General features: G+C 36.7%; 6 protein-coding genes and 1 non-coding gene across 7 annotated transcripts in view; all 7 read right to left on the reverse strand.

Moving 5' to 3' along the window:
• Cbr-srx-43 overlaps positions 1-2,775 on the reverse strand; it is a gene marked incomplete at both ends in the record, with an annotated part of 3,713 nt that extends 938 nt beyond the window's left edge. Inside the window, 6 exon segments of the mRNA XM_002638169.1 lie at positions 499-625; positions 631-671; positions 716-792; positions 1,878-2,024; positions 2,072-2,232; positions 2,683-2,775. Of these exon segments, the coding sequence (XP_002638215.1) occupies positions 499-625; positions 631-671; positions 716-792; positions 1,878-2,024; positions 2,072-2,232; positions 2,683-2,775 (646 nt within the window).
• A 305-nt stretch (positions 2,776-3,080) lies between these two features.
• Positions 3,081-3,153, reverse strand: CBG29034. The gene has a single exon. It is a non-coding gene (tRNA).
• A 2,903-nt stretch (positions 3,154-6,056) lies between these two features.
• CBG27277 lies at positions 6,057-6,770 on the reverse strand (the record flags this gene model as incomplete). The annotated part of the gene is made up of 2 exons (XM_045238296.1): positions 6,057-6,389; positions 6,537-6,770. The coding sequence occupies 2 exons, from the start codon at positions 6,768-6,770 to the stop codon at positions 6,057-6,059; spliced, it is 567 nt and encodes a 188-aa protein (XP_045100536.1).
• Positions 6,771-7,637: 867 nt separating this feature from the next.
• Positions 7,638-10,858, reverse strand: Cbr-str-233 (the record flags this gene model as incomplete). Its single annotated transcript, XM_045238297.1, has 6 exons — positions 7,638-7,753; positions 7,813-8,122; positions 9,936-10,074; positions 10,118-10,252; positions 10,300-10,378; positions 10,540-10,858. 6 exons carry the CDS (start codon positions 10,856-10,858, stop codon positions 7,638-7,640), a joined length of 1,098 nt encoding a protein of 365 aa, XP_045097626.1.
• Positions 10,859-13,897: 3,039 nt separating this feature from the next.
• On the reverse strand, positions 13,898-15,313 carry CBG27278 (the record flags this gene model as incomplete). Its single annotated transcript, XM_045238298.1, has 3 exons — positions 13,898-13,906; positions 14,472-15,198; positions 15,249-15,313. 3 exons carry the CDS (start codon positions 15,311-15,313, stop codon positions 13,898-13,900), a joined length of 801 nt encoding a protein of 266 aa, XP_045100537.1.
• A 1,736-nt stretch (positions 15,314-17,049) lies between these two features.
• Positions 17,050-18,534, reverse strand: CBG22651 (the record flags this gene model as incomplete). Its single annotated transcript, XM_002638171.1, has 2 exons — positions 17,050-17,878; positions 18,461-18,534. The coding sequence occupies 2 exons, from the start codon at positions 18,532-18,534 to the stop codon at positions 17,050-17,052; spliced, it is 903 nt and encodes a 300-aa protein (XP_002638217.1).
• Positions 18,535-18,834: 300 nt separating this feature from the next.
• On the reverse strand, positions 18,835-19,203 carry CBG27279 (the record flags this gene model as incomplete). Its single annotated transcript, XM_045238299.1, has 1 exon — positions 18,835-19,203. One exon carries the CDS (start codon positions 19,201-19,203, stop codon positions 18,835-18,837), a length of 369 nt encoding a protein of 122 aa, XP_045100538.1.
• Positions 19,204-19,616: the final 413 nt, after the last annotated feature.

Raw genomic sequence — 19,616 nt, forward strand, 5'->3', positions numbered from 1 at the left:
AATTCCTCGAAAAAAGTTTCTCTAGGATTTTTTCGAGGAATGAGTTCCTCGAAATTTCTTCAATGCGGAGTTTCGGAGTGTCGTTGCTGACATTGTTTTATCTTTTTTTTTTACCATTTTGAAGTGGTGGCCTAACTTTATATATCTATATACCGTAAAACCTCTAATAGATCGACACCCGGATGGTCCACTTTGAGCTCTATATATCTCAGTTCTTTTGAAAGATATCAAAAAGTGGTTAATTAGTAAAATGTTTATCAGGATATCAGCAACATTTTACTAGTTAGCCACTTTTTGATATCTTTCACAGAAAATGAGATATATAGGCTCAAAGTGGACGATCCGGGTGTCGTTCTATTAGAGGTTTTACGGTATACAGGTTTTGACAAAAATTATATTGTTATTTCGCTCATTGAAGCTCCTCTGGGACTAGAACTTATGAGCTGCACATTCGAAAAGTCGGATGACCCAATTAGTAAAAAAAAAGAAAATGAATACTAACTCTCAAACAAACCAACACAAACAAAGTGACGACGTCGGAGACCATAATCAAGCTCGTCAAAGTGACCTGGACCCCAAAATTGTACGTTACGACCAAATCATTGCATTTCTCAGTGTATTGGGCGCCATAAAAAACCATCCGTAGGTGTAGAATTCGAATTTACAATCTCCTGAAAGTTTTTCGGTGGAGCGCACTTGCTATTTCTAGGCATACTTGCACCGAAAATCGAGGCACAGAAAACCAGTGAAAAGCACCAAATGGAGACAATGAATGTAATGATTTTGTGTTTTCTGAAATTCTTGGAGTCTTAGAATCCTAGGCCATGACCTACACAGGTGATTCGCGAACAATCCGTTACGGATTCTCCGCCATTCGCGCGCGGATGAAATAGGAATCGTATACGGACCGTACGCGAATCCGTAACGGATCCGTTTGCAACTTATTTCTTGAAAACCCCCGCCGTTCCTTTTTTCAGTTTCTATTATTTTTTGCTGAGTTTTCATGATAGTTGTAGACTTAGTATTCGGAACTTTATTAAGAAAACATATAAGAAACAACAATCAAACGTACAAGAAAGTTCGAAAAACTATGAAAATCCTGCTTTTTTGGGTTGTTGAACGACCATCCAAAACGAAAAGAGACCTGCAAAAAATTTGGGAATCTTTCAGAACATGTAGCATACTGATCACCTATTACTTATATCCTTTTTTGCTTTTGGGTTCCAATGTTTTTCTCGTTTTTAACGTTGGAATCGGATTGCTCTATAGATGTCCATTGCTGAAAAGTGGAAAAGTCATTGTTTCGAAAATTAGGGTATTTTATACTTACATTCGTCAAGCAACTTTCCTGGAGCAAACGCGAGCCTCGAATCAACCATTTTCGGTCATTTTGCTCACGAAAAGGTTAAGTGATACCTATAACAAAACCTGTGTTTCGAGGAATAAATTTGTGTTACAAATCTTTTTTCCTTGTAGAATCGTCTTTCGAAAAAAAATCATTGTCAAAAATCAACATATTTGCCAGGAAAAGTGAGAGAAAACGGCAAAAAATAGGTTTAAAATGCAAATAAATGATGCAAAAATATGATGGAAGAGGTAAGAGAAAGCTAGTCCCTCACAACTCGGCCATCCGTACCGGATTCGTTCGCGAATGCGCAAGGGAACTATCTCTCGACCTCCAGCTGCATCCGTATTCGGTCCGTACGCGAACTCCGTATCTTGTCCGATTGCGAATGTTGAAAAAACGGATCCGTTCGCGAACTCAGATTCGCGAAACTGTCCGTGACGGACCCGTTACGGATAGAAAACCTAGTGGACACCGAAACGGATCCGTTCGCATTTGACCTGTGTAGAAAAATCTAGGTCATCAAACTCACGTGAAAATTCTCTTGTAGGCAAAAATCATCGTAGAAGCACACAATCTGTTCACAGACATCAGGAAAAAGCTTCCAAGGATCACCGGAAGCAACATAACACTCACAAATCCAAACACATGGCTATTTTTCATCACAATCTTGCTGTTCCTTTAAATGACCAAGGTTTTCCCCAAAAAAGTTAGGCCACTACTTACAACAAAACTCCAAAGAAGAAAAACGCGCCACTGTCAATGCATGCCAACAGTTGGGTGACGTTCTGATTAAGCATGAGCAATCCGAATGGGCTTTTCAGTGGTGGAAGGGTTTGACATCCATAGATAACAGCGCTGAGCAATAGGAATCCAGTGATGCATTCCTGGAATCATGATTCAGTTCTTTACAGTATCTTCAGTTTATTTTCGGCTATTTTCAGAAGTCTGGAGCTCGGTTGTCAAGTTTCCGATGACTTTGAAAAATTGGGAGCCTGTAAAACATACCTAGATGGAAAACTTTGTATTCACAGAAGTTTTTAAAAACTCCAAGTTTTTCAAAATTGGACGATTTCTGAAGGACGCTCTCACGTTTTCAGTACAGAAACCGGTCCTTCAGAAATCGGTGAATAACTGAAAAACTAGGAATTTTCAAAATATTCTGGGAATTCAAAGTTTTCAATCTAGGTCTGTTTTACACCATCCAAAATTTTCAAAGCGGTCGGTAGCTTGAAAGCCACAGACTCTTGAATATGGCCTAAAATCAACTGAAAACACGCTATATCCAATCGACCGGTACGAAATGGCCTAGGAAAATCTTAGGCCATTAAACTCACAATAGATACCAGACCACCAGCCAATGTATCATCGAAGTCGTACGATGCTGTTTGGCTTAGAATCCAGACGGCGGTCAGATTACGGATCACCATTTTTTGAGACGAATTTCTAACTGAAATAAAAAAGCGATGCGATCTAGTTGTATAAAAATAGAGCCGGCTTTTGACTCGAATCATATGAGACAGGTCCCAAAAGGATGTGGATTTGGGAATAACAATAGTGAATCAGGCTTTGAAATCATAGTAAATATCGCAGAAATATGAAGAAAATGTGACCAATTAGTAGGTTAGATTTTTGATGCCGAAATTAGGCCTAAAAAGTACAATCAGCATACAAAAACTACAATAAAACAATTCTCCATCTTCCACAGTACAAATAAAAAAGTGCAAAAAGATTTCGACCACGGCAGGACTCGAACCTACAATCCCCAGATCCGAAGTCTGGTGCCTTATCCATTAGGCCACGCGGCCACGTTTACTACACGAGGACAGTGTTCTACTTGTTTGAGCAGAAAAAGGGGAAAAAGGGGGGAAGGCGAAGGAAAAGGAGAAGGAAGTGTTCCCTATATAAGTAAGAGGAGAGAGTATAAGAGAAGAGGAGATGCAGAGTCTAGTATATGGTTTTAAGGGGTAAGGAACATGAGAAACGTGGTGAAAATCAAATGAATGAATGAAAATAAAGTTTAAAGGTGGGGGGACATGAAAAAATAATGTTCTCGAAATTTCGTTTAAATATGCCTCTCGAGGAGTTGAACGTGTGGGACGAGGACTGAGGGTGCGGCGCCGCTACCGACTGAGCTACACGGGCAAAGAGGAAGAGGTCACCCGATTGCATACATAAAGGCGAGGACGACAGCTGTACGCAGAGTGACATTAAGCGTTGTACACCGTCACGGTAGAATGCATACTCTGGCCCCAAAAATCCCCGGTAAAATCTCCTGTCCCCCCACCTTTAAAAAGTGAAAAATGAGTACAAGAAACAGTAGTCATATGTACTTTTTGTAATCTAGTGATGTCTATAGTCGTATTGCGGCTCTAGAGGGACCAAGAGCTGTCATATAAAGTTTGAAAGTAGTCTGAAGTAAAATTCTGATTCAAAAGGCATATGACTAATTAACGGATTTCATGAAATATGGGAAAAATAAAAGAGAAAATATGAGAGAAAATGAAAAACAAGGACACCCCGTGGGGGATTTAGAGTAGATAGAGTTTAGTCTACTTGCTATGGCCTAGGATTTTTCTAGGTCATTTTTTGTGGGGAGTAACCAAGCCAAACCAGCCACACGATTCATATTGCTCAGCATGGCCTTTGAATATACTTGGCTTCCCGTAAGACCTGTAATAGAAGGCCCCCATAATGTTAAGTTTGAGCTCAATTATCTCGGTCCGTATGAGAGATATCAAAAATGTGTTAACTGATAAAATATTTTTGATATTATTATGAACAATTTATCAGTTAACAACTTTTTCATATCTTTGACGTGAATCGAGATATTTTGGCATAAAGTCAAAAGTTAGGAGCCATCTATTACAGGTTTTACGGCCTAGACCATCTTGAAGACTGGAACAACCTACTCCAAAAAAATTATTGTCTAGAATTTTCTGAGAAGAAGAATATAATGCCACCTAATTTTTGACGATTCATCATCTAGGTAATCAGTAATTAATTTTTTTTTGTGTTCGATCTTTTTTACTCCTCTCCATCATCTTTTTCTGTGACGAAGATCCCATGTGACGTGTGACAACAGGAAGTAGGTAGACATCTGGACATTTGGAAATCTGAATTTTCTCTGAAAACCTAGGTGCTCGCTCTAATTGAAGTATACCCTTTACGTGCACTTTGAGCTCGATTACCTCGGTTCGTATGGGACATAAAAAAATCTGTCAACTGATAAATTATTCATCATCTTATCATCTATGTTTTATCAGAAGACATAATTTTGATATCTCTCATAGAAACCAAGATGATTGAGCTAAATGTGCATGTATTGGTTTTAAAGCAAACACTGTACTTCAAATGTCCTGGAACTTCTGAAATTTGTGATTCTTTTGTGGAATTTCAGAATTTTCTTAGCTTCCTAAAATTAACTAAAAAAAATTTTAATAGTTGTTTTCTGCACTTCCTTGATTTTTCAGTAACAGACAGAAATATATATACATATTTTCCCTTTTTCAGTGGGGAAAAAAATGAACTTTGGAGTACTGCAAAAGTAGTTCAGAACTTTTCGATTTGTTGGAAAATTTCAAAAATAGAACTTCAATTTTGTAACTGACAACTTTTTTGAAAAAATCCATTTTGATGAGATATGCCGTATGTAACCAATACAGTGCCGGAAATGCTAAAATTATCTCTGAAAATTAGCCGCTTAGCACGCTTGGTTGGATTTTAAAAAAAAGTTGTTAATCATAATACAAAAAAAGCTTTTGTTTTGTTTAGTATATTCTGAAATTTTCAGGGAAATTGAAAAATTATGGACTACTTTTTAAAGGACTTCAAAATAGACTATTAATAGAAAGGTCAAGCATTCTTGACTTTCCAAAGTTTCCACTAGATGCATATTTATTTTTGTCTGGTACTATATACCAGTGAAAATTCGCGGCTACGCCGCGATTTCCACAGGATAGTTATGAAAAATGGCTATGGGTTGGAAAATTTAAGCTAGAAATGGAGCTACAGGATGTTTTTGTAAACAATGTTATGCATGACTTTTTCTGGAGCCCAAACTCTGATTCCATCCTTAGTTCTTGTTCTTGTCAATGCAACATATAGCTGTCCATGAGCAAAAATCGGAGCGTCCAGAAGCAGTCCGATACGATTGAATGTTTGGCTTTGAGCCTTATTGACGGTCACAGCAAAGGCAGGTCTTACTGGGAACTGACGTCTTTGGAGCACGAATGGAATCCCCGAATCGAATGATAGTTTGATTCTTGGAATCAAAACGTCTCCACCTTCATTTGTTCCCGAAATAAAAGCGCATCTGAGAACCCGCTCTTCCATTTCTCGAACAACCAATCGTGTACCATTGCACAGTCTGTTTCGAACTTCAAGGTTTCGGAGGAGCATGACCAATGCACCAACTTTCAGCTCCAATTTGTGTGGTGGTAATCCTGATGGAGTCATTTTATTCAAAAATTCTGTTGGAAAGTTGGCAGCATCAGAGTGACTATTTTGGTTGTCTCCGACCTCATCAACACTGAAATACGTCTTTATCTCTCCTGGAACCATTTCTATCACTTTTTGATTCATTTGAAGTGCTTGTTGGTTGGTCTCGAACAAAGCTACAAACAAGGAGCATGAAGAAAATTAATTAGGTCAAAACTCGAAAAATGCATTTTGAAAAATTTAAAAAAAGAGAGAAATTTATTTAGGATGGTCACAAAAATCTCAACAGAAAAGCCACAAACAAAACCAAGGACGTCCTAAATGTTCCAGAACTTTTTGTAGTTGTTGCTACAGTACTAGTGCTAGGGATTACTGTAGTTGTACTTGAAGCCCCAGTTGTAGATTTGGGATCCAAATTTTGGATTCGAAATTGAGCAGTATATGGTCCATGGGAGGCGATTCGGATTTGGTGGAATGGGCTTGTAGATTGGATAATGAAATCTTTCGAAGAATTCATTGGAAACAAAATTGGAATAAAATACGGATTATCCAAATCTGTCAGTGTTACATTCACTTGATAATTTTGGGTTGAGTCGAATCGAAACTGGAAAAAAAGATTGTGAGATTCTACAGTACCTGACCAAAATTCTGACTTTTTCAGTGAAAAAGCGTCAACTATAAACTAAAATATCAAGGACGGGCTTTCTATTAAAGGGACCTTCTTTTACTTGTCCGGTACTCTATAACTTACCATCATGAACAATGTCAAATTATCATTATTAAAATTGCCGGCACCAATTAACGAATACTGAGTGTAATAACCAGTCGGAAAGCTTTTTGTGGTCATTAATCCAGAAAAATTAGTGGATAACAAGTCTGCAAAACCATAAGACAATTGATATTTCACATCATTTCCATTGGTTTTGAAATGGAAAATTTTCGTGGGGAGTTGAAGTTGATTGTAGTTGGTAAGACTAGAATTCATGGAGTTTAGAAACAAAACAGAATCAAACCAACCCAGGTATACTTCCACTATCAAAAAATAGTTGACCATTTTCTTCTGGCAGCCCAACGTATCCTCTAAATGACACATTGTCACCGATATACACATTTTGAGCACATGGGTAATCAATAGAGTCATTTTTATAATCCAATGAAAAGTATAAATTGGTCCCTGGTTGGAAATTATATTCTTGACGATTGTTGGATAAAGGAAAGACGTTTGTATTGGCGTCATCTGTTATGTATAAATATCCTGTGCAGTTTTTGGAGCCGTTTTGTACAATAAGTAGAGTTGAATTGTCTTCAGAAGGAATAAGTGGGGGTCAGAGAGCCTGTTGGTCCGGGTAGGGCTAAGGTGGCGCCTCTGGAAACGGTTTTATAAAGAGAAAAGTCAGTGTTTTTTTAACCTTGGAAGCAAATTTTCGGTTTTCAGGGGCTCTTCTATTAGAGAGACCCCTTTATTAAAGGTGCCTTACAAATACAGGTTTCACGGTAACTTTTTTAGAACTTACGTTTTTACCTGCGTCCCAACATACACGCCCAAATTACCCAGCACATCTAGTGGACTATTTGAGACTATAAAAATTCTGGAACTTCTCTCTACTGGATAATTTGGAGCATTTGGAGTACTAAATATTCTCAAAGGGTCCAGAAAATAAGAATATACAGAACACGGCAACAATAAGAGGAGAGAAAGTTTCATGACTAGAGAATTGTTGGCACTTTTCGGTCTTGATGTACTTGGCATTTGTACTCGGCATTTTCTGCGGTCACTGATAAGAAATCAAACGAAACATCACTTCCACCAAGGTTATTAAATTTTGTTTATTAACACTTGACATTTTGGAATTTAAGGAACAGCATATCTGGAAGAAAAGTTATTCATCGAAATTCCTGTCTCAGTTCCGGCTTGAGTGGTTGGTCCCACTTTCACGCAGCAGCATTTTTTGAAGCACGCGAAGAATCCTGAAACGTGTGAAAGTGAATACCGTAACCCAATCACCCTGCACATATTATTCTTTTACCAAGTATAGTCTCCCGGTATGGTCTAATGATGAGCATAGTCGGTAGAGCATCGGTAGCCAAATACAGGGAGATTGTGAAAGCTTGAAGTTTTCCGATCAGTGGGATCGAAATATTTAGGAACAGGGTCACATAAAGAATGGATAATGGGATTTGCATAAAGAGAATTGGAATGATTGTTTGAGAAATGAGAGCGTAGAATAGTTGCCATTGGAGGCGTCGGAAGCTTGTGGAGCAGGTAGATGTCATTAGAGTTTTGGTGATAAGATATGATTTGAAGGCGAAGTATAGCATAAGAGTTTCAGAGCCAAACTAAAAAATGTAAGATTTTTGAATACCGTAAAAACTGTATTAGAAGGGACACTTCAAAATTAGGCTCCTTTCAATAGAAGGATACTACGAGATGGGCCCCTGTAATAGGGTGCTTCCTCGAAAACGTTTTCAAGAAATAAAATTCCAGAAATTCCAGAATTTCCAAGAAATTTGTTTAAAGGGGGCCAGACAGCAAAAATTTCGGGGGAATTTTCAGGGCTGTGTATTTTGCCGTCGCGGTGTTCGCACCTAAAGCGCGCAATCGCCCGCGCAAACTACTTTTTATTCTTTTTTTGTTTTTTTTTTGCGGTTTTTTTTTGTCAATTTTTCGCAATTCTTAATACTTAAAACCTTGTTCTTATCGAATTAGTGTAAATTTCGTTCAAAATATACAGTTTTTCGCAATTATAATGTTCAATTGATTCATCATTTCGATAGTCGTCTATATATTTTCATAAGGACTGCGATCATTTTGCTTTTCCCGATAGAAATACCGTCGCTTTTCTTTTTATGTTAAAATACTCTAAAATCATTCTAATCTCAGAAATGAAACGAATTCGTGCCTATCTTTATGAACCAACTCAAGAAAATGTGTTTCAAAAGCAAAAAATAGCTTCTGAAAAGCAGAAATTCGAATTGGCAACTAAGAAATCGGCACTCTTCATGATCTCCCGGTCGGGGCATACTGTAATTTCGTGTTGTTGTTTTTTTCGTTTTTAAGTATTCTACATGAATTTTATTTGTATTTTCTTTTTTATTTTTGTTTGAAATAAATAAAATTGTATTTTTAAATCTTCATCTTTTTTGGATACCTCGGAACTCGGATCTGAAGGCACACTCTGCGTCTCTTCTGATCCCACGAAATTACTCTTCCATACCCAATGATCAAGCGCTTCTTCTGGTGGATGATTCCAGGCAACCTGTGAATTGTATTCTCGATGATTTGAGAACCGATTTAGTTACCCACTGGATTAGGAAATTTGAATCTGCCCGTTCCATTTGAAACATGAACCGAACAGATGTATGAACAACGAACTGCTTCACAGTTTTTTCGGAAAGCTCCGCCCAGAATCTCCGACCATTTTTCTCTCTGATTATCATTTGATGGGACTTTGGTTGCTTCTTTTCTCAGAACTTTGTCTCCACACGCACAACAAGTGACAAACCTCATTATCGAAGTGCAGGCGAAAATGCGAAAAAAAAACAGAAAATAAGTGTCGTAAATTTAGCTGTATTCGACGCTGTGGTGGTCGCAAGTTTCAGAATAACAACGCCAATTAACTGGATCGTACTAGCAAAAATTATGAAACATGCAAAATAGTATCTGTTTCCCCATTTCTATTTTATAAAATGATGTTAAAAAAGCTGAAAAAAAAGAAAACCACGAGAAGGAATCGAACCCTTGACTTCATGAACGACAGTTCCGCGCACAACCACTTACACCGCGCGCGCACACGTTGAAGAGTGTGTGGTTTCGTGATATGAAGCAACGCGGCGACAGCAAAATGCAGTGGTCAAAAAAAGTGCATTTTTTTGCCGATGAAATGATTTTTTCAGATTTTCAAGTAGGTATATATACTTGTACTTCAGATTCACATATTTTAAGAAAAAATGAAAATTTTGAAATTTTTGATGTCTGGCCTTTTTTAAACAATTATTTGCTCGAAAACTTGATTTTCATGAATTTTGAAAAATGGAAGTGCATCCCTCTAATTGAAGCCCTCCTGTAGTAAAATGACCCTCTAAAGGGACCTTGGAACAATAGAAGAACCGGTCTGTCTAATACAGGTATTACTGTAATCTAATGCCTTACCAGAATACAAGTACAGAGAGCCATCCCAATTAAAGAATCCCAATTGATTACTGTAGACCCATCTAGAAGTTTGGGATAGAAATAAATTCCAACAAAGCCGATTGTCTTGTTTTCCAGGTTGCTCGGGAAAGAGTCTTGTCTGAATTCCAAAATGTTTTTAAAAATTCAAATGAACAACAAACCTCATAACCATATCTACATACTCATTTCGTCCCAAGAAAATCCAACATGATAGGGTCCACAGCAAAGCGACGATCAGTGGGATTCCACCCCAGAATACAAAGTTAAAGAAACTGTACAATGTACGCGGTGTGTTTCTAAACTTAGAATCACATTTTCGACGTGGTTTAGGAGAGGAAATTACCCTCGAAGGACTTCATAGCGATAGGCAAACTGGACGCCAAAGATCGCCAAGGAGGTGGCAAATGAGCCGCAGTAGATTACTGTAACTTTTTTTGTAAATTCATTTTGAGGTTTCTAGAAGAGCTATAAAAGTTTTGCAAATTAGGAAAATGCTGGTGATATTATGGCAAATGTTTTATCAGTGGACAGATGTTTGATATTTTTTGAAGGGGCAGAGATAATTGAGCGAAAGCTAGCTTACAAATTGAAATCTGCAAAGCTCCATCCGGCAAAACCGCGTTATCCGGATCAATTGTCACAATGAACGCCGATCCCTCCGTGAACATTTCAGGCACTGTCATCAATTCCAACCATCCGAAGAACAGCTCAAAAACGGCAATGTACATCATAAGAAACTTATAAACGCCGATATCTTGAGGTGATCGAAATATGATAATCGGCAAGAGACAAGCGTTAGTGAACATGCCAAAACAAGTACATCCACGTTCGATTTGACTCACTATTGAGTCATCGAGTGAATCGGATCTAACGCCAAAGTCTTGGATTTGGTTGGTGGCCATTTTTAGTATAAGAATGAAGAAATCAGAAAACTACTATGTCCCCAGATTATTCCCATTGGGACTGTATCGTAGACAATAACATTCCAACATCACTGTCTAGTCGAGTTTCAAGGAACACTGAATGATAATTTGGATTTTGGGTTTTTGATGTGAATAAACTACAAACTATACGGTACCAGACAAAGATCCTTTTCAGATTATTCCAGCAAAAAATAGTCAACTTTGAAAACCTGAAAAACCGTTCAGACCTTTTTTCACGACCCAGATTCCACTTTTGAATCATGCTTTAGGATTCAATTTTTAGGTCATGACCTAGATTCCCGTTTCTAGGTCAGACCCTAGATTTGAATTTTTAGCTCATCACCAGTGTGTCCTTTCGACACGACTTCAAGCAATTTTTCGAGGAATTTCTCGAGGAATTTCTCGAGGAATTTTTCGAGAAATTTTCGAAGAATTTTTCGAGACGATTTCATTTTGAACACTACTAATGCCTTGACCTAGAAAATCCAAAAAGTTACGTCATGACCTAGAAAATCCAAAAATTAAATCATTATCTGGAAAATCAAAAAAATTAGGTCATGACCTAGAAAATCCAAAAAATTAGGTCATGACCTAGAAAAACCAACCAAAATTTCTGACCTAGAAACCCAAAAACTAGGACAAGACCTAGAAAATCCGAAAAATTAGGTCATGACCTAGGAAATCCAAAAACTAGGTCATGACCTAGAAATCCAAAAAATTAGGACAGGACCCAGAAAATTTTTTTACAGTTTTTGAATTTTTGAAAAAAAAATCACAAACTGGGGAACGCAACCCATGTACTTTGACTTTGATACATTTTCATAGCTTTCAAAAATTCAAAAAAAAAGAATAATTTCTATAATTTCACAAAATCCCGAAAACTCGAAAAAATCGTAATATTTCGATTCCAAAAACCTAGAAACCTTTAATTTTTTTTCTTCTGATATCACTCGCAATAATGCCCAAAACATAATTCCATGTTTGTCGTCAACACAACACTAGACTCAATTTCATGTTAGGACAGGTGGAAATAATTTTTTTTCTGAAAAATTTTTTTAAAATGAAATCTTTCTTTTGATTCCAAGTTGAATTCAATGAAAAAGATAAAAACGACACTTCAATTATCAAAATTATCAAAAAACTGCAATCTAAAAACTTTATATTGACGATTTGGATTTGCAGTCTTATTTGGTTGGAATTTCATTCTGGAACGATTTTCCATATCGATTTTTTGGTATTCAAATTGTGAATTCTTTGAATTCGACGATGGAAGAAGCTATGAACGTTTTATGGTCCTTTTTTGGAATTCAACGATTTTTAGTGTATTTTTGGCCGGGCAAAGAAATTGGAATTTTCGGAAAAAATCGAATTAGCAATTTATTGGATTTGTTGGTTTATTTTTTGGCTGAAATTGGTTGGAGAATATTTCGGATTTTTGATTTTGGAGTTATATTTGGTTTGTTGATTTTTGAAGATTTGGATTTTTGAATTTTTGAATTTCGTTATTCTAAAGTTCTGAATCCTCAAACTTCTGAACTTCTGAATTTCTGAATACGTCCCTGGGTCCCTGGGTCCCTGGGTCCCTGGGTCCCTGGGTCCCCCTTTCAGAATTTTTAAATTTCAGAATTTTTAAATTTCTGAATTTCTGAATTTCTGAATTTCTGAATTTCTGAATTTCTGAATTTCTGAATTTCTGAATATCTGAATTTCTGAATTTCTGAATTTCAGAATTTTTAAATTTCTGAATTTCTGAATTTCTGAATTTCTGAATTTCTGAATTTCTGAATTTCTGAATATCTGAATTTCTGAATTTCTGAATTTCTGAATTTCTGAATTTCTGAATTTGTGAATTTCTGAATTTGTGAATTTGTGAATTTGTGAATTTCTGAATTTCTGAATTTCTGAATTTCTGAATTTCTGAATTTCTGAGTTTCTGAATTTCTGAATTTCTGAATTTCTGAATTTCTGAATTTCTGAATTTCTGAATTTCTGAGTTTCTGAATTTCTGAATTTCTGAATTTCTGAATTTCTGAATTTCTGAATTTCTGAATTTCTGAATTTCTGAATTTCTGAATTTCTGAATTTCTGAATTTCTGAATTTCTGAATTTCTGAATTTCTGAATTTCTGAATTTCTGAATTTCTGAATTTCTGAATTTCTGAATTTCTGAATTTCTGAATTTCTGAATTTCTGAATTTCTGAATTTCGGAGTTTCTGAATTTCTGAATTTCTGAATTTCTGAATTTCTGAATTTCTGAATTTCTGAATTTCTGAATTTCTGAATTTCTGAATTTCTGAATTTGTGAATTTGTGAATTTCTGAATTTCTGAATTTCTGAATTTCTGAATTTCTGAATTTCTGAATTTCTGAATTTCTGAATTTCTGAATTTCTGAATTTCTGAATTTCTGAATTTCTGAATTTCTGAATTTCTGCAGTCAAAGTTTAGGAGGCGAGCCGTAGACGACGAGACACTCAAACTGTCTGCGTCTATCGAAAACTTCAAATGACCATATCTCGGCTTCTAGAACAGCTAGAAACTTGGTTCTTTTTGTGTTTTGCAGGATTTTTCTTCAATTGTTCATTGGTTTGAGAAAATAGATATCATAATCTTGAAGAATGTCATGAATAGGGACAATGCAAGTGTTGGTAAGGGAAATTTCATTAAAGAGGAAGAAAGTATAGCAAAAATAGTAAAAGATGGTTCAAAAACCATCTTTATAGCTATTCTAGGAGCTCAGAAACAGCTAGTAAAAGTTTAGAAGGAGAGACGCAGACGACGAGACACTCTAACTGTCTGCGTCTCTCCCAAACTTCAAATGACCATATCTCAACTCCAAGAACAGGTAGGAACTTGGTTCTTTTTGTGTTTTGGAAGGTTTTTTTTTCAATTTTTTGTTTGTTTCTGAAAACAGACAACATAATCTTGAAGAATATCATGAATAGGGACAATGCAATTCTTCTTTAGGGAAATTTCATTAAAGAGGAAGAAAGTATAGAGAAAATAGTACAAGATGGCTTCTAGAACAGCTAGAAACGTAGTTCTTTTTGTGTTTTGAAATATATTTTTTCTATTTCTTGTTTGTTTCAAAAAAAAAGACAAAATAATCTTTAAGAATGTCATGAATAAGGACAATGCAAGTGTTGTTAAGGGAAATTTCATTAAAGAGGAAGAAAGTATAGCAAAAATAGTTCAACATGGTTCAAGAACCATCTTTCTTGCTTCTCTGGAAGCCGAGTTACAGGCAGTCAAAGTTTAAGAAGCGAGACGCAGACGACGAGACACTCTAACTGTCTATGTCTCTCAAAAGCTTCAAATGACCGTATCTCGGTTCATAGAACAGCTAGAAACTTGGTTCTTTTTGTGTTTTTGAGAATTTTTCTTCTATTTCTTGTTTGTTTCAGAAAATAGCCTAAAATTCCTCAAGAAGCGCAAAAATGGCAAGGTACTGTGCTAATGTGCTCCGGGGGGACAATAACGACAACAACAGAAAACAAAGAATTATACTTGAAATTTGAAAATCACACATCTCCCTCGAATCGAAATCAACACCTCCTTGCCATCTGCCCGTTTCAACTGGGGCCGATTACTCACAATTTGATACTTGATTCCTCTTAAAACTTCTTCACGATTTACTACGTTCCATAACTGCAATCTTATATTTTTCGGCCGGTAGAAAGTACGACTTCCTTTCATCCATAGTTTCAGAAATCTGTTCAATGCTTTCTCAGTGATAGTTGTAGCTGCCATTGATAGACGAGCAATGTTGAGGGTCAATAAATCATCTAGCTCCAGTTTGAATGAGTTTTCCCAATCTTTGAAACTCAAATCTTTCAAATTCAGTGTCAATATTTTGGATTTATCAGTCTCATCGTCAAATATATTCTTATAGATTACCACCCTCTCGGCAATGGGATATAATTTCCAAAAAGCGTCTTTTGTAAACGCTCTGGAACAGATTTCATTGATATGAAGTCTGCGACATTTTGGAATGAGTTGCTTTACGGTATCCAGATAATATAGGCTGGCAGTGACAATGTTCAAGTAATCAACTATTAAATCATCAAAAATGCTCATAAAATGAGCAATCCAATGCGCAATCTGAGTGAAATCTTGTTTCCTCCAAACCTCGACTAAATCGTTGCGGTTCAATTCGATATAGGAATCGAAAAAGTGAAAAGAAATGAGTTCATAGTAATTTCGTTCCATTACTCTAAAACGAATGTATCTTTCTTCAACATAAACCTCAATTCGGTGCATTTTTCGATTGGAAGCTTTTACTAGATTTTTGGTTCGTTTTGAGCATACCGAAAAGGCGATTCTGGAATTTTTTGAGTTGAGTTTAGTTTGAAAAAAAAAATATAAGCTCACAAATCGCCAATATCCATAGACATTAGAACTTCCTCGATGGGAAGAGAGAGCAGACAGATGGGCATGAGTTTGGCAGATAGAATGCAGACTGAAAAATAGTATAAATGAGAGAATGAGCGGCAGAAAAGACCCAAAATCGATAAAACGGACAGACGACTGCTAGAGAGCGGCTAGACGAAAATCCCCAACGTTGTATGGTAGAGGAATGGCATAGAGCAAATGACCAAAAAGGCTAATCGCAAGTGTTGCTCGAGGGAAGCTAACTGGCCCTCCGGGAGCGGACATCAAGATTACCAGTACTACTCAACGCAAATGCGCTCTAGGGATACTCCATTAAAGAAGGGGAAAATATAGCAAAAATCGTCCAAAATGGTTCAAAAATCATGTTTCTAGCTGTTCTAAGAGCCCAGACACAGCCAGACAAAGTTTCATAAGAGAGACGCAGACGACGAGACACTCTAACTGTCTGCGTCTCTCAAAAACTTCAAATGACCATATCTCAACTCCAAGAACAGGTAGGAACTTGATTCTTTTTGTGATTTGGAGGATTTTCCTTCTATTTCTTGTTTGTTTCAGAAAAAAGGCAACATAATCTTGGAGAATGTCATGAATAGGGACACTGCAAGTGTTGTTTAGGGGAATTTCAGCAAAGAGGGAGGAAATATAAAGAAAATGCTCTAAAATGGTTCAAGAACCATCTTTCTAGGTGGTCTAGGAGCCGAGATACAGCCATTCAAAGTTTAAGCGGCGAGACGCAGACAACGAGACACTCTAACTGTCTGCGTCTCTCAAAAACTTCAAATGACCGTATCTCGGCTTCTAGTGCAGCTAGAAACTTGGTTCTGTTTGAGATTTGGAGCATTTTTCTTCTTTTTTTTTTATTTTTATGGAAAATAACCAAGAAAAATCCCTCCAGGAATGTCAGAACACAAACAGCAAGCCGCTATTTGCAAATGTGCTCTAGGGAAAGTGAGAACGACTCAAGATTGGATGGACCCAAAGTCGATAAAACGAACGAACGGCGACTGGCGAGTGACTAGATGACAGAAATGAAACAGAGAATGGAGAGTGATGGGGTTGGGAGAGCGGTGGGCAGGTAAACATCCACCAAATGCCCCTAGGAAGGACGGGTAAAAGGACCAAGTGAATTGGGAGAAAAGGCGGATTAGTAGGGAGGATAGTTGTACCCAAGGAGAGGTCATTAGGATGACAGCATCAAAAAAGTGGGTGAGAACGACCCCAGAATTTCAGTCAGTCATATGTATCCAGTCAGATGACGATCAGTATACAGTGCCGTTCAATGATATGTACAAAAACGTAGGATTCGGTTAATTTTAAAAGATTTTAAATGACTTTCAGAAATCAACAAATATCTGAAAAACTAGTAATTTTCAAAAATTCTGGTTACATTCTCCAAAATTTTCTTCAAAAATTCCCAGAGAGTTGGAAAAGGAAATATAGGGAAAACACTCTAAATTGGCTCAAAAACCCATCTTTCTAGCTGTCTCAGAAGACTAAATACATCCATGCAAAGTTTAAGAAACGAGACGCAGACGACGAGACACTCTAACTGTCTGCGTCTCCCAAAAACTTCAAATGACCATATGTCGGCTTCTAGAACAGCTAGAGACTTGATTCTTTTTGGGTTTTGGAGGGTTTTTATTATACTTTTCATTTGGTTTAGTTGATAGTTCATAATTTTAATCTAGGAATGCGAGAACAAAAAAGAAACTGATTCAAAGACGGGTGTTATGATCAATGTGTTTATTCAAAAAAATTCCAAAGAATACAAAACCAATAACTATGAAAATTGAAACATGATACCTTCCACATTCAAAATCGTCAATTTCTCTCCATCTCCTCGTCTCAATTGGTATGAATAGTCTCTTAGAACAGTTTCATATTGAATTCCTTTGAAGACTTGATCCATTCTGAATCCATTCGTTGTATGCAATTTTATAGTTTCTGGAGCATAGAATCTATGACTCCCTTTCATCCATAACTTCATAAATATGTTCAAGTCTCTCTCAGTGATATTTGTATTAAGAATAAGTACACTGCCAATGTTAAGAGTCAATAAATCCTCCAATGTTAGTTTGAGTGGTCTTTCCTCGTCGTTCAAAAGCACAAATTCCAAGTGCATTGTCCATAAATGGGGGATATCATTGATAATATGATTTTTACCAATTTCCACCTCCTTGGCAATGGGTGCTAACTTCAAAATCGCCATCTTTGTAACCTCATCTGAACAATTTTTACCGATTTTAAGCGTATAACATCTTGGGAAGATTTGCTTGACAGTATCCAGATACGGTACTTGGCAAAGGCCACCAAGGATCAGATAGGTGACCTCCGAGACTTTGAAAAGGCTCATAAAATGAGCAATGCAATGGCTCCTTGTGAATTTCCATCGCTCGATTCCATTTCCACGGTCCACTTGCATCCATCGATTCGCAGGAAGAAAAAACTGGATTGGTTTGTGAATATCTCTATCGAAAGATCCTTGAAACGCGAGGATTTCGAATTCAATGTAGTCATTTTTAAAAACTGCGGCGGTGGTTTTGATAAGTAGCATGTTCGAAGACTTCACGAGATTTTTGGTTCGTTTGGAGCATAGAGAGAAGGCGATTCTGAAAATGTTGGAATGGATTTCAAGCTTTCAAAAAGATAGAAAAACTGGCTCTTTTCTAGTTTAGAGGTCCGAAAAAAGTTTAGGGGTCCCAAGAAAAAATAGAGGTCCGAAATTTAAAAACGCACAGATGCTGGAGTAATGTACTAGAATTTGAATTGTGTAAGAAATTAAAGTTTTGAGGTCTTATAGCAGAATAAGTGTTGATGGTATATTTTATACTTCAAATAGGCTAGGGATGCATATTTTCTGTATCATCTAAGCCCGAGAGACAGCATATTCATGGAGGTATTACCGTTTTGCCGAAATTTTGCTTTTATGAAAATTTGGGTCCATCTGAAAGACAAAATTGAAATTTAGCCAAAAATGTTAGAAAAAGTCACATTTCCGCACTTATCATCCAATAGAGCCTTAAAACTCAAAACTCCAAATTCTGGTACATTATTCCAACATCTGCGCGTTTTTCAAATTTTGGACCTTTATTTTTTCTTGGGACCTCTAAACTTTTTTGGGACCTCCAATTTTTTTGGGACCTCTAAATTTTTTTGGGACCTCTAAACTAGAAAAGAGCCGAAAAACTCACAATTCGCCAACGTCCATCGAATTTATAGCATATTGAAGATCCGTGGCTTGGAGGGAGAGAATATTAATGGGCATCGATTGGGCAGGTAAAAAGTAGACTGGAAGACAGGAGAGAAATAAGGACGGTGCGAAGGACTGACTAGCAGAGAGGAAAAGATGGGCCAGGGATAGGTAGACGAAGGACAAAATCAATAACGTTGGATTAGGAAGGATAGAATACAAACGGCCAGGGAATGGAAGGGAGTTTTTATTTTATTTTTATTTTATTTCAACGAAGGGGAGAAAACCACTAACACGTGAAATGTCTATGAAACTAGGAGATATAACAGGGACATACATTTGTATTAAATTTGTATTAATGGAGGAAAAACCGAGTTAGTAATTAGTTGAATTCAAGACAAGAAAATGTTTTAGATCACAGGATAATAGTCGATTTTTGAAAGCCGCTGACGAGGGCTTCACCGGAAACACTTTGGCGGGTAAAGAGTTCCAACATCTGATTACTCTATTAGAGAGAAATTGAGAAGATATTTTTGTTGAGTTTTTGATAAGTGATTTGAGATAGTATTTGTGACGTCGCAATGATCCAGCATGATTAAATATTTCAAAAATTGGAACCTCCATGATAATTTCTTTGGAAACAATAATTTTATACGTGTAGACCAAATCATTATAGAGCCTGCGATACTCCAAGGAACTTAGCTGACATTCTTCCAGTGCTTCAAAGTATGAAGTGTATGCCATCCTGAATTTTTTGAAAATTCTGAAAACAAATGACTTTTGCACCGATTCCAATTTTATAATATGATCTTTTAGGATTGGAGAAGTGACTATCGTTCCATATTCGAGTAAAGGGCGTATGTAAATTGTATAGCATTTTATAAAAACACTCCACGATGCGTTTTTTAGAATGGAAAAGAACATGTTGATCCTCTGATGTGATTTCCGAATAATCAACGAATAATGATAATGGAAACTCAAGTTACTGGAAAAGTAGATCCCAAGATCACGCACATTTTCCACAGGGGGAATCAAAGCTTGATTTAATTTGGGATTCATAACATTGGAGTTGGCATATTTTCTTGTTGCATTGAATTTGATGTATTCGCACTTTTTAGGAGCCGCTTTCATTTCCACTTCGAGCACCAATTCTCCAA

This window comes from Caenorhabditis briggsae, assembly GCF_000004555.2.
Source record: "Caenorhabditis briggsae complete genome, chrV, whole genome shotgun sequence".
NCBI lineage: Eukaryota > Metazoa > Nematoda > Chromadorea > Rhabditida > Rhabditidae > Caenorhabditis > Caenorhabditis briggsae.